This window comes from Copadichromis virginalis, linkage group LG5 (genome assembly GCF_057382275.1).
Source record: "Copadichromis virginalis isolate Kocher_CV1m ecotype Utaka linkage group LG5, C_Virginalis_male_GT1.1, whole genome shotgun sequence".
NCBI lineage: Eukaryota > Metazoa > Chordata > Actinopteri > Cichliformes > Cichlidae > Copadichromis > Copadichromis virginalis.
In genome coordinates this window covers 31,747,349-31,761,368 of record NC_140622.1, presented here as the reverse complement: position 1 = coordinate 31,761,368, position 14,020 = coordinate 31,747,349, and the positions used below count along the sequence as shown (strand labels likewise).

General features: G+C 39.9%; 2 protein-coding genes across 3 annotated transcripts; one reads left to right on the top strand and one right to left on the bottom strand.

Annotated features, from left to right (window-relative positions):
• The first annotated feature begins 1,024 nt into the window (after nt 1-1,024).
• On the top strand, nt 1,025-13,742 carry LOC146710085 (protein SSUH2 homolog). Of its 2 annotated transcripts, none has more exons than XM_085458082.1 (12): nt 1,025-1,037; nt 3,879-3,959; nt 4,028-4,103; nt 4,187-4,316; nt 5,498-5,558; nt 6,001-6,122; nt 6,371-6,433; nt 6,521-6,597; nt 6,890-6,982; nt 12,440-12,545; nt 12,849-12,956; nt 13,566-13,742. In XM_085458082.1, exons 1-12 carry the CDS (start codon nt 1,025-1,027, stop codon nt 13,704-13,706), a joined length of 1,071 nt encoding a protein of 356 aa, XP_085314208.1. In that variant the 3' UTR covers nt 13,707-13,742. The 2 variants fall into 2 exon arrangements, with proteins under 2 accessions (XP_085314208.1, XP_085314207.1); XM_085458081.1 differs by lacking the exon at nt 1,025-1,037 and adding an exon at nt 1,445-1,472.
• LOC146710086 (uncharacterized) lies at nt 9,887-10,739 on the bottom strand. The gene is made up of 3 exons (XM_085458083.1): nt 10,414-10,739; nt 10,207-10,327; nt 9,887-10,075 (listed from the first exon to the last, which is right to left on the bottom strand). The coding sequence occupies exons 1-3, from the start codon at nt 10,483-10,485 to the stop codon at nt 9,915-9,917; spliced, it is 354 nt and encodes a 117-aa protein (XP_085314209.1). The 5' UTR covers nt 10,486-10,739; the 3' UTR covers nt 9,887-9,914.
• Nucleotides 13,743-14,020: the final 278 nt, after the last annotated feature.

Here is a 14,020-nt window from a genome sequence, read left to right as displayed (position 1 = left end):
TCATATGACTCCTATCTTATTGTTGATTGATGGCATTGGGGGTGTTGCAACTGTCCCCATGTTGCAACCATACCCCTCTACCCTGTCCAGGTCTCTCTTGGAAATTAAGGATTTTTTTTCTTTCTTACATATAATTTACATTTTTATTTTGAAAGGAGTTTTTTTCTGGAAAATTGGGTCTTTTGCAACTAAAGGTTATTAGAAAATGCACTCAAAGCAGGTGCTTTCAGGTTTTGCCAAAAAATGATTGATATTCAAACAGCTGTAAACAGGTTTTTAGCCTATAATCTGTCAAACAAATGTCACACAAATCCCTCAGGGATTATATCAAATCATTATAAACCAGAAGGAACATTGGTAGAAGCTGCGATCAGTTTCCAGGTTAAAAAAACGTCATTGACAAGTGAGGATAAGGGGGCAAGAGGGGAGCAGAAATCTTAACAAATGTAAAATCACAATTCTATAGAAATATTTTAAATATTCATTAGGATACGTACAATAACGCAAAGTCAAAATTGTGTCAATCCAGTTGGATGCAGTCTATTCATCAATATTGGTAAATGTATTACAAATAGAAAAAACATAGAAAAGTTGGATTTGGATCAGGTTTCGGCACAAAAGACCCCAAAGGCCGCGTTTATGCCGATACCACAAAACGATGATGAACTGAGTTCTAATAGTAAAGTAGAAAAAGCGGGATTTGTTTCTTGCCAAAGCCATTGGTGTATCACAATATAATGCTTGTTTTTCTGCGCTTAAAAACAGCCTTAACTGCAGCCACAGGATAGACCCTGGTCAGCTGTTTATTGAGCGAGTCACAAGCACACCGCAGGAAAAATAAAGATTTACAGTTTTTCGATTGTTTGCATTCACTGCTTCTATCTTTGATCGTTAACTCGGGGTAGGCGGGCCTGCTCTCCCACCAGGGGGCGTTCCGAATTTCACCATTTAAATGCGGTTCTGGATGACTCTAACTGTAACGGATTCTGTGAGGCTGATATCAGCGTGGTTGATCTGCAGCAGAATGAACAGCTCAGGTAGGAACTGCAGCACAGGACACACCAGCAGGCTTAGGAACCATCACGACACTGACCACAGAACCCCTGCGGGCTATTCAAAGGCGCAGACGCAGGGTTCGGCTCCTGATAGTCGGCGCTGAAACGCTGTCACTTCTATTAATAAACATTCAGTGCGAAGATTAAGTCAGAATCATGTTAAACTTCAGCATTCACTAAACTGCATTCGTTTGCTTCTTCAGTATATTTTAGTTTTTAAAAGAGGAGCTCCAAACATGATCCACTTGTTTTCCTTTTTGACAGTAAACTGCCGATGAAACTCATCAAGCCACCTGAACCTTGTTTCCTGAAGAATTTGATGCAGACGTTTGCCTTTGTAGTGGACAAAAAAGAAAGAAAAGCAGAAAGAAAGTGGACTTGGGAGGAAAATGCGAATTAACAGGATCTTTCTGTTTTGTACTTTGTGCAATTTCTTTTCTGTAATTTTACACATTTATTTCTTACAATTCCAATTCCAAAGAGTCACACTGACATATTTCTATCATTAACGTCAGCAGTGTTTCGTTATCATGTAGAAAAACTAAGAGATACTATAAGACTTGCGTGCATTTCTTTTAGATTAATGCATCTCAGCTAAATGTGTAGTTAAACTTATTTCTATTGTTGGAAAGACCAGTGGTCCGGCCGCTTAAATTTAAAATGGGGTGAGTGTGGCCCATGTTTTAAAATTAGTTTGCCATCCCTGCTTTAGACTTAACAAATAAGGACACATATGGATTGCTAAACTCTGAAAGAGAAAACAAGGTCAGATTTTCTGATTTAAAAATAAGTTTAATCAACTCAGGTGAAGAAAGGGAGTGCAGACCTAATATAATGTGCTCAATTTAGGCATAATGAAAGTCAGGAAATAATCAGTGATGATAATAATAGTAATGCATGATAATAAATAATCTTTTGAGACAAAGACAAAGAAAGTTGAAATGTAAAGATTTAATTTGTTGTTTTGAGTCAAACAACTGGTACGGCTTCTATACCCTTTTCAAAATGCTGTGTTTGCATGAGTTATTGAAACCGTACTGAGGATATGGAAAATATTTCTGTTTTAGCGCATACACACTAGTAACAAGTATAAGGGCGTTGAAGAGATGGTGCAGAAAACAGCATCTGGTCAGAAAGAAAAATAACACTAACCTAGAATAGTTCACCATATTTATACAAAATTAAATAGCTGTAAATGGACAGATGCAAGGATATGGATGTTAACACTGTCATGTTGAGAGAGCTAATCAAGTTGTTTTACTAGTTTCAGTTTTTGGAGTCTTTTTTTCTAGATACTGACCTCATGCCTTCGTCTGTAATCCCTCATGTGTCAGGTTAACATAATCATTGATTCTTGAGTTGCTGGAACGGGTGATGGAGTCCTTCAGAGTCTGTGACAAAATATTAAAGTCTGTCCGGGGCTTTAGGGGCTGTCTGCACACAACCATTATTACCCTTTTCAGAAATCAATGCAGTTTCTTGTCATATCAGTGTTTGTTTTTTGGAGATGTTTGTTAAAATTAAGAGATAAGAGAGAAAATGGTAAAAGAAACCTGAACTAAAAATGTTTACTCTAACACTGGAAATGGGGTTAGTATACTACCCCCATTATCATACTTGTCATACAACAAACATCTTTGAAACTCTTTATTGCATGAGGGGGTAGCAATGGATATCCTTGCATCTGTCCGTTGACAGCCGTTTTAAGTTTTAACAAATCTGGACAACTCTTTAAAATTTGTGGGGTTTATTTCTTCTGACCAGATGCAGCTTTCTGCACCATTGTAGTTATCACATTTTACTTTTACATTTTACATTTCACATTTACTTATCACATATCACAGAAGGTGAATCATTTCCTTCTAACTAAAACTGATTCTGAAGAATGATTTCACTAACTTATCTACACAAGTCGTTTTGTAGAGCAGCCATGGCAGAAACAAGAACTGTTCAACAGAGTATACCCTTCTGTGTATTTAGAATAGAATAGAATAGAATAGAATAATCCTTTAATTGTCCCACGAGGGGAAATTTGGTTTTGACAGCAGCCAGAAAGACACATATATAAACAAACAGTACACAGGACACAGAACAGAAACATACACAATTTTTTAACTTTTAATTTTTTATTTTTTTAACACAATTTAAGTCCTCTGTCTCTCTTTCTTCATTGTCAGGTTGTCTGTCTATCTCATGTCATATCACTGCAAGTCTCAGGATTGTTTTCATGCTTCATGTTCGTGTTCATGTTCATGTTTCTGGTCACCGTTTTCGCATGCGCTGAGTTCCATGTCATAGTTTTCATATTGAGTTTAGGTTATTCCAGTTTAGGTTTTGCTTTCCTTTTCCCCCCAACTCGCCTTGCCTTGTTTTCTCTTTTGGAAATCAGCCTCAATAAAAGGCCCGGCTTTTGTTATACCTCATTCCCTCTCCTGTGTCTGCTTTTGGGTTCACACCGCAAATACACCAGCCCACCTGGCCGTGGCTAACCATAGCGTGGGCATAATCATTTTTCATTGCACCAAACATTCTTCTGTGCAGGAACAGTCTTATTCAGCTCCAGCCATTCAATTCAATTCAGTTTTATAGCACCAAATCACAACAAAAAAAACAGAAAAAAAACAATCAGGGAACCTCCTATGAGCATGCACTTTGGCTACAGTGGTAAAGAAAAAAAAACCTTTTAAATGGAAGGAATAAGAAACACTCAGTGCATTATGGGAATCCCCCAGCAGCCTAGATCTTTTGCAGCATAACTAAGGGAGGATTCAGGGTCACCTGATCCGTTTGGTTGAATTTTTTGTTTCTTGTTTTTCATTCCAGCTATGTACCCACCTGTCATGGCACCCCAAGCCAACATGTTTGTCAATGTCCCAGGCTATGAAGGCACTGTGCCAGGAGGAGGTAAGAAAAGCATATAATTCCTCACATTAATGCTGTTGCTGGTACTTGAAAATTTGTCATTGATACAGGAGGTTTCCTGCCTCCTCCCATGCCCATGGAGCCAGTAGCCCCACCCCAACCCAGCCCTGAAAATCCCGAATGGAGGTACAACATATTATCTGTGTTTCTGAGCTGCTCACCAACCAGTAGAATATTCTGGTTTAACACAGAGTTTGTGTGTATTGTAGTATCCCCTCTCTTTCTGAGGATGAGGCTCGGGAGGCATTCAAGAAATTTGTGTCATCTCATATCTGCTACAGTGAAGATCCAGTCACTCAGGGAGTCATCACCTCCATGGAGCCATTCAACACATTTAGGGTGATTAAATGTTCCACCATCACCACCATCAGTGATGCTGCGGACTGAGTTACCTCCATATCTGCCTTTACTATCTTGATCAGTCTGTTGCAGAGCTCTGGTTTGAGATGCTTTTATCCATAGTTTTCCAAACATTTGACCAAAGGACATAATTGAATGATAATGAACTGTTGAAACATGCATAATGAATTTTTTGGTAGCACTTTCTATTACAGCTAGGTAATACAGGGGTAGTAGTAGGGTAAAAAGGGTGGAAAAGAGTGTAATAATGTGGTAATTTCCAAGCTTTTACTATGCAATTACCAAAGTAATAACCACTTAATATCTAAATAATATCATGGTAGCAAGAGTGGTTACAGTTGAGTAATATTGCTCAGAAATGTATGTAATAGGATAATGAGAACCCAAAAACTGCACATAATAATATGGAAATACAGCTCCACAATAAAGTGGAGTCACAAGGAAGAAACAAGAATGCTATAATGCAGTAATATGCGTTAAGTTATTACCCCTCAATTACCTGTGGTAGTTTCTGTGTAAAAAGCAGGAAACAGTGCTGCAAAATGCAAAACCACCTGTTTAAATTTAATAACATATTAAGAACCTATTAAAGCTAAAAAGTGTGTGATTATTATCTAAAAACAACTGTGGCAGTTTGCCTAATAAAACAGGAAATACAGCTGTAACATGCAAAAAGCATATTTAAAACACATACCTTGTAGGTTAACTAGTTAACCTGCTATTACCCCCTTATTACTGAGCTGTAATAGAAAGTGCGACCATTTTCTTCTCAAAAACTTCAGAGCTTTTAGTAAGTGTCCAGAGCTGCTGAAGTAGTAGTTTGCCAGAACTTTTCATCACATCCTCAAGATTCTTGCAAGAAGCTCAAAGAATATGGAATACCCGTTCCAAGTACTGGTTTTACCACAAAATTTGTTATGCAGTAATATGATGCCCAGTTATATGGCAACAACCCGGAAATACATTGTATGGTATAATGTGCGATACTGATTGGGTTTAACAAATTTTGTGTAGGATTTAATGGGAGAGACATTTCTTGCACATGATGCATAGAAACGTATGTTTCACTTTCACTCTGATGTGAAATATAGAGAAATTAGCACAGTAATGTTATCAGCAAATCCAGTTTCTCTCAGTAAAGTCTGTTTTTTGTTCCTTAGTACCGTCTGGAGACATTCACTGAGTCCAGGTCAACTGACTGGGCCCACAAACCACATGAAGGTAAACGCACATTTTCATTTTGTTAAATCCAAATCTGATGTGGAGCCATTAAAATGGTCATTTTCATTTGTTTCCTTGAGCCACCATGTTCTGTTATTATAGAGCAAGGCTGGATGCTTTTTAATCTGATGGTAGAGTTTTGTTGTTTCCTGTTACCAAACCACATTTTTCACTTTGTTCTTGACCACACTCAAAGTTTATGGCCTTGTGAGGGATTAAAAACAATAGTGTGATACTCAGAGCCTATTATGAATCAAACTCCAGAACAACTGATTAATCAATAGTGTTTTACCTGAAAGAGTTAAACCTGGAAACACTTGCTTTGGTTTTCATAACAAATGGCTCTTTTATTGATCCTTGCATAAATCTACTGACAATGCAGTAACTTACTATACTAGTAGTTTATTGACTGCCATTTTCTGTGATCTCGTGTATTTAAAAGGTGAGCCTGCTGACTTTTACACCCAGCCCGCTCCACGACCATGGGAGGTCCAGGCCACACACCCCAAACATTTCAGTGACCACACAGAGAAGATCCGGGTGCCCTACACGTCCTCCGTCAAGGTGGCTGAATAACAAAAGCTATCTGTCAAAGTGCTGGGTTACCTGCAGTTTGGTTCTGAGCTTTAAGCTTGAAGACATATATACTTAAAGAATTTTCCAGATGAATTTTGATGGATCTTTAGTTGTCCATGAGATGGTTCTACAGCTCATCTTTTCCTGAGTTTATTGAGGCTTTAAAACCATGAACACGTGAAATTTTTTTACCTTTTGCTCATTTTTAACTTTTTTTTTTGTGTGTTTGTGTTTAGGAATGCCACACATGCCATGCAGCAGGTACTGAGCAATGCAAGGAGTGCAGTGGAAGTGGAAAAGTAAGGAAACTCTCAATAGTAAATAATAAGACATGAAAAGTCTGATCAAGGTACAATTAAAACATTTGCTTATTTGTGTCGTTGTAGAAAACTTGCCCGATGTGTAATGGTGCGGCAAAGTCCGATCCAGCCTGCACTCACTGTAATGGCACAGGCAAAGACAGGTACTGAATGGTCACACAAACTGAAAATAAAACAGAAAAAATACCAGTTTTATGACTGTGCATATGCTGGGGATATACGATTAATTACAGTAACTAATTAGAAAAGGACAGATGCAAAATTTCCTAAAAATGTCTAAGCAAAGAAATACTGCAATAAGTAAAAGTTCAGTAATTTTTTAAAATAATAATAGAAGTAAAAATAAACAAATACCATATTTTTAAAAAATAAAGCAAAATCTGCAATGTCTGTAAGTAACCAAAAATAATGAGTTATGTGTCTGTGTGTGTTTAGGTGTACAAAGTGTGATGGTAGGGGGAAAAAGCAATGTGAAACCTGTAAAGGAAAATGTCAACTGCTGACTTACATTGAGCTAAAAGTGGAATGGTGAGTACAACAGCAGTTTCCTATATTTCAGTGGCTTTATCAGAGTCCTTGAAGTTTGGGTTCTTCAGTGTCTTTTAGGAATCATCTGGAAAACTCAAATGGTCCTAGAGGAGGTTTCAGAAGTATATAAAAAGTTTTTATACATTTCAATTCATTTAACCTGTTTTTGGCAGATATCCATGAATTATTTCGGGCATTAAAATGGTCCATGGAGAAGTTTTAGAAGGCTTTGAAAAGTCAGCGGAAATTAGCAAGGTCCTGAGTTCAACTCCACCATCTGGTCAGGGAGTGTGAATGTTCTCTGTGGGTACTCGGTAGGGCCAGACCATATCATACTGTTCACGGTAATACCAGTATAATGTTGGGCAACGATAAGAAAATGAAATATCGCAATAGAATATGGGTAAAACGCGCATGCGCAGTGCCTTTGTTTTCATACGCACATGGCGGAAAAAGCATGGCGGCGACGAAGAATGAGAAGGGCGAAAGCGGATCGTTGAATAAAACAGATGAACCAGAACTGGTTTGTAAAAATGCTGCAGCATCAGTGATGTGGAACTGGGTTAGCTTTCGTCCGTCAGATACACAACAAAGCACTATTTTTGGTAGACCATGCTAGCGGGCCGTCGTTATTACCGTGTTTTTTGGAAAATATGGCACACTTAAAATCAATCCTTTGATTTGTCTGAAAGTCGACAGTGCCCCTTATAATCCTGTGTGCCTTATGTATGAATTCTGGTTGTGTTCACTGACCTCGAAACGATTTTATGTGGTACACGGCGCTCGAAAATCTGTCAAATGTTTTGGTATGACTAAGCTACGAACCCACACGGCTATCGCAGGCAGGCGCCTCGTGGAGTGATACGTACTGTGCTTCAACATAATATTACCGTATTATGTGTGTATAACCTCTTTTTAAGTTTTGTGGATATTATACATGGTTATGCCTATGATATGTCAGCCAATTTCCACTGGAAATGCCTTTTGGTTAAACTGTCAGCAACTAATAAAGTTGTGGAGTTGTAAAGTGTTTTGTCTAGTGTCAATTATATCGTCAGTTATATCGTTATCGCAAATTTTCAAATGTATATTGTGATAAATATTTTTGGTCATATCGCCCTGCTCTAGTACTCGGGCCTCCTCCCACATCCAAGGATTGGGGTTAGATTAACTGGTGATTATAAATTGCCCTTGGGTGTGAACGGTTGTCTCTCTGTGTTAACCCTGTGACAGACTAGCAGTCTGTCCAAGGTGTACCCCGCCTCTACACCTATGGTAGCCTGAATAGGCTCAAGCTCCGATGCAACCCTGATAAGAACAAGCAGAAGAGATATGATTGTGAAGGTTCTTGGTCATCCATGTCATCATAGTCTAAAGAAAAGACGTTTCACCTCTCATCTGAGATATGAGTTCTTTAGAAATAAGCGGAAGAGAATTAATGGTGGTTTGACAGATGCTTTGGTGCCCTCTAGTCAATATAGATCAAAATTACATGATGCTAGTTTAAATTGAAAGCAGTAGAAACTGTTAATTGTTTAAAGCTTAAAATGTATTAAATCATGTAACGTTGTATTCAGCTGGGATGGGCTCCAGCGCCCCCCGCGACCCTGAAAAGGATAAGCGGAAGCGAATGGATGGATGGATGGAACGTTGTATTCATCAGAATCTACATTGTGGGCCATTTATATGGATACACCGTAATAACATGGGAATGGTTGGTGATATTAAAGTCCTGTTTGTGGCACATTAGTATATGTGAGGGGGAAAACTCCTCAAGATGGGTGGTGACCACGGTGGCCATTTAGAAGTCGGCCATCTTGGATACAACTTTTGTTTTTTCAATAGGAAGAGGGCCATGTGACACATCAAACTTATTGGTAATGTCACAAGAAAAACAATGGTGTGCTTGGTTTCAACGTAACTTTATTCTTTCATCAGTTATTTACAAGTTTCTCTTTGTTCACAGCCATTGACTGTCATGGTTCTGGGTCGTTTCGACCCAGCATTTTGAATTTCTTATGTTTTGGTTTATTTTTACATTATGGATTATTTTCTTATTCTCTGGTGCTTTGATCATGATTATAAATATGTCTTATTCTTGGTGAGGGATTAGTTCTTCGGTGGTGTCTCATGTTTAATATTGTTTGAGTTCCATGTGTTATATTCTTTCTGTCTGCCTCTTAGTGTCAAGTCTGCGTCTTTGTGATTTGTTTCATGTTTCCTGTTTTATTTTGATTGTCCCAGTATGTTGTCAGTGTGTTCAGTTTTACTGCTCCCCTGTCTCATTAGTCTTATTTCTCCCAGCTGTGTCTCCCTCCTGTTGCCCATTCCCTGATTACCGCCTTGCGTATATAAGCACTGTGTTTTCCTGTGTTCTCTGTTGCGTCGTACCCTCACGTTATCTGCCAGCCAGCCAGCCAATTAATTTTTGTATTAGTTTGTACTCAGTTTAGTTTCTGTTCCATTGCTCCAGCAATAAAGCTGTGTATTTTGATTTCACGTCTGCCTCCGAGTCCTGCATTTTGGGTCCTATCTAGTGATGGGCAGATGAAGCCCCATGAAGCACTGAAGCTTTTCATCCAATTGGTTCACCCCAACGCGAAGCTTCATGAAGCTTCATTTGCTCTAGCAGGACACCTACTGGACGTAAAAATAATAGCTGGCATGAATTTGAAGAGTGTGGCATTTTGCACACAGCCTGTAAATGTCAACAACAAAAGGAGTGTGTAAAACATGTATATTGTAGTGATGGCAGTATACTGTGTATATTTATAGTGGCAGTATGGGAAATGATTATTTGGAAATGCTTGAAATGGAAATGATCATTTACTGTGAGGTGAGGTGTGGTTGGGGTGTGGACAGTGGTTGTGCTTTTGTAACGTTGAGGTATGGACAGCTACACACTGCCTGTTCACATTTTATTCTGTAAAAACTAAATTTTCACTGCTTTTATGACCTTTTTAGTGGGGAGAACATAGCTAGGATTTAATGATTTAACAAATCTTTTGAATCCTTTGTCCTCCACAATGCTAAATGGCTGGGAGTCCTCAATCACCATGCTGACCAGGTCTTCATCTATTTGAGATTGTTCTCCTGAGGAAAGACAATAAAGATAAAGCACAAATATAAATATCACATACGTAACTTATAACAGTTGTATAATATTGTTATATCATTTAGTAACATTACTGCATCCTATATTATCATTGCATTTGATGGCTCACCTGGTCTTGCTCCACAATCGGTGTCCCCCTTATTCTCATGCAAAGCTCTGTAGTGCCTAAGCATGGATAAGGTGTTGTTGTTGTTATATCCCAGCTCCCTGGCACATAGCAAACACTTCACCTTGTACAAAAGTCAAGACAGCTCAACATAAATTGTATTGCACCATCAGTATCATGAAAATACATCTTCTGTAGAAATTTACATACCTTGTTGGGAGGAATAAGATCAAAATGTTCCCACACAGGGGAGGACATCCTCCTCTTCTTAGCTGGCTCCATTCTCTCCTGACTTTCCTCACTCTCATAAACCTCCAAACGGTCTCCAAACTCTCACTAACCGCAACTCTCCATCAAACACCCACATTTTTGAATGAAGTCTGAGGGGTTTATATCGCTGTCATATCTCGCGGCAAAGTTCGAACCACTTCATGAACCAGTCACGTGGTACAGCCGGGCAGCGAGGCTTCGGACGTCATCATTTTCAGCTCCTCCCATAAATGAAGCAAGCCTCGATACGCGCTTCGCGGAAACGCCCCCTCCATTACTCGACACACGCTCCGAAGCCTCGATACAGAACGTCCCATCACTAGTCCTATCTCCCTGCCTGCCCGCACACAGCCATGACATTGACATGTCGAAGAGGTTAACACGTGAGGAGTGGATCGAAATTATGTTGCTGTCTGGTGAACGCAGTTAATCGGGTCATTGCAGCAGATTTCAATGCAAGACACCCTATGAGACCCCCCATCTCCCATGCTACAGTTAGCAAACTGCTTGCTAAGTTTCGTGAAACTGGTTCAGTGTTGGATTTGCCAAAATGTGGACGCAAGAAAACTGTCACTAATGAAGAAACATCAGTGGCTGTCCTAGCTTCATTCAGCAAGAGCCCACAGCGTAGCACTCGCTGCATGTCACTGGAGAGTGGCATTAGTCAAACATCCCTTCGGCGGATATTAGCTACTCACTCATGGCATCCTTACAAACTCCAGCTACTGCACCATCTCAACGAGGATGACCCAGATCGGCGCACAGAATTTGCAGGATGCGCAAAACAAAAATTGGAACAGGACCCTCAGTTCACGCAGAAGATTTTGTTCAGTGATGAGGCAAACTTTTATGTGAATGGCGAAGTTAACAAACAAAACCACCGCTATTGGTCTGACACTAACCCACATTGGATGGATCCCTCCAAGACTGTTGGAGCAACAAGTGATGGTTTGGTGTGGTATATGGGGTACAACGATAGTGGGTCCATTCTTCATCAATGCAAATGGTAAATGGCCTGTATTTGTATAGCGCTTTACTCAGTCCCTAAGGACCCCAAAGCGCTTTACACTACATTCAGTCATTCACCCATTCACACACCCATTCACACACTGGCAATGGCAAGCTACATTGTAGCCACAGCTGCCCAGGGGCGCACTGACAGAGGCGAGGATGCAAACCTCAAGGCCACTGGATATTTGAAATTGCTACATGATGATGCGTTTCCCTCTTTATGCACTGAAGCAGGCACGTTCCCTGAGTTTTTTCAGCAAGATGGTGCACCACCACATTATGGGTGCCAGGTCCGAGCATTCCTAGATGAACAGTTTCCTGTAAAGTGGATTGGTCGTCGTGGGCCAGTTGAATGGCCCCCAAGGTCTCCCGATCTGACCCCGTTAGACTTTTCTCTTTGGGGTCATCTGAAGGCAATTGTCTATGATGTGAAGATACGAGATGTGCAGCACCTGAAACTACGGATACTGGATGCCTGTGCTGGCATTTCTCCTGCGGTGTTACTATCAGTGTGTGAAGAGTGGGAGAAGAGGGTTGCATTGACAATCCAACACAATGGGCAGCACACTGAACACATTTTATAAGTGGTCAGAAACTTGTAAATAACTCATGAACGAATAAAGTTACGTTGAAACCAAGCACACCATTGTTTTTCTTGTGACATTACCAATAAGTTTGATGTGTCACATGGCCCTCTTCCTATTGAAAAAAACAAAAGTTGTATCCAAGATGGCCGACTTCTAAATAACCACCATGGTCACCACCCATCTTGAGGAGTTTTCCCCCTCACATATACTAATGTGCCACAAACAGGACTTTAATATCACCAACCATTCCCATGTTATTACAGTGTATCCATATAAATGGCCCACCCTGTAGAGTGTGTGTTACATCAGTATTATATATTTGATGGATACAGCATGAATATAGTTCATATCTGTGTGTTTGTGTTTAGGAAAAACCATGTGGAAGATCATCTGGTGGAGCAGAGCTGTGGTCTGAAGAGTGATAAGCTGCGCTCAGTAAAAGGGAAAGAGCTGTTCAAGAGCAGCCAGAACCTGGTAAACACACACACACACACACACACACACACACACACAATGTAGCTTCACTTTGAATCCTAATACCAAAATTTCATACAAAAAAAAACTACATCTCAGTAGTTTCACACAGTAGTTTGGAATGTTGTATTCTATGTTTGAAATGTTGAAATAATCTCCATAAATTAAACATAAAGCCACTGCAGGAACTCACCTCAGGCAGGTGTAGTTGAGATAAATGTAAAGGAAAGGTTGGGGAGAAGGAAAACACATTGCTGGGGTTAGCGGTGTGAATATTGTGAATTAAACTCTTGCTTCTCTCAGGTCTACCCACTGCTTGGGTTTAAACTGCAAGCAGTCTCTCAGGCTTCTGAGCGTCTGATCAAAGAACATCAAACTAACTATGGCAAAACCTCCAGGATTCTGCAGCAGGTAGGCCGACACACAGCTCAAGAGAGAAATTAGGAACAATCTTCTCCAGTAGTGGAGGGAAAGAAAACAGCTATCCTTGTTCCATCAGCAGCTAATTCTAGTTGAAATATAATTGATTCGAGCTGAAATTCCATTATTTGTAGTTGAAGCAGCAAGGAAAACGTGCAAAGTTTACTTTAGACTTCTGTTTTGAGTCTATAGGCTATAGTGTAGTCACCCCCAGTGGCCAGCCTGTGCTGGTGTGCCTGTGTTAATCTGCAATTTATTGCTTTGCTCTGCAAATTATTTAACTTAACTGATTCCTCAGTTAGTCAATAGAAAAATCAATAGACTGTTCAATTACTAAAGTTATCAACTGCTACAGAAGCTCGAGGGATAAGGTGACCTATAAAGATAACTAAAGCCATCTTGAATGATTTGATGGTGGTTGAAGAGTTAGCTGTTACATAAACACTCAAAAGGGGAATTAATTGTTGGAATTTTTGTTAAAGAAAAGGACATAAAGGTTTGAAGTCAATGCTAAGCTAAAGTATTCTGACTCAAGCTGACCCCCTCTGATGCTGTTGAAAGTTTTCCTTTAATATGAATCCCCATCTCTCTCTCTTTCAGAGGCAGGCGGTCGAGCTGATCCCCATCACTCAGGTGAACTACAAGTGGAAAGACAAGAGCTACGTCTACTACGTGTACGGCAACGAGCGCAAAGCCAGTGCTGATGACTACCCAGAGACCTGCTGCTGCGTCATCCTGTAGACCACAGGTGTCTGGTGTCCTGCAAGTTTTAGTGAGTCCTTGATCCAACACAGCTGATTTAAAGGCTAAATTACCTCTTCAACATGTGTTGAAGTTCTCCAGAGGTCTGGTAATGAACTAATCATTTGATTCAGGTGTGTTGACCCAGGGTGAGATCTAAAACCTGCAGGACACTGACCCTCGAGGCCTGGAGTTTGACACCCCTGCTGTAGACTGACAAATGCACACAGCTGAAAGCAATTAAACATGTACTCATTCTTCTCTTTTTTTAACATCAGTCTTCCTTCTTCCATATATCATGAGGATTTCATTTA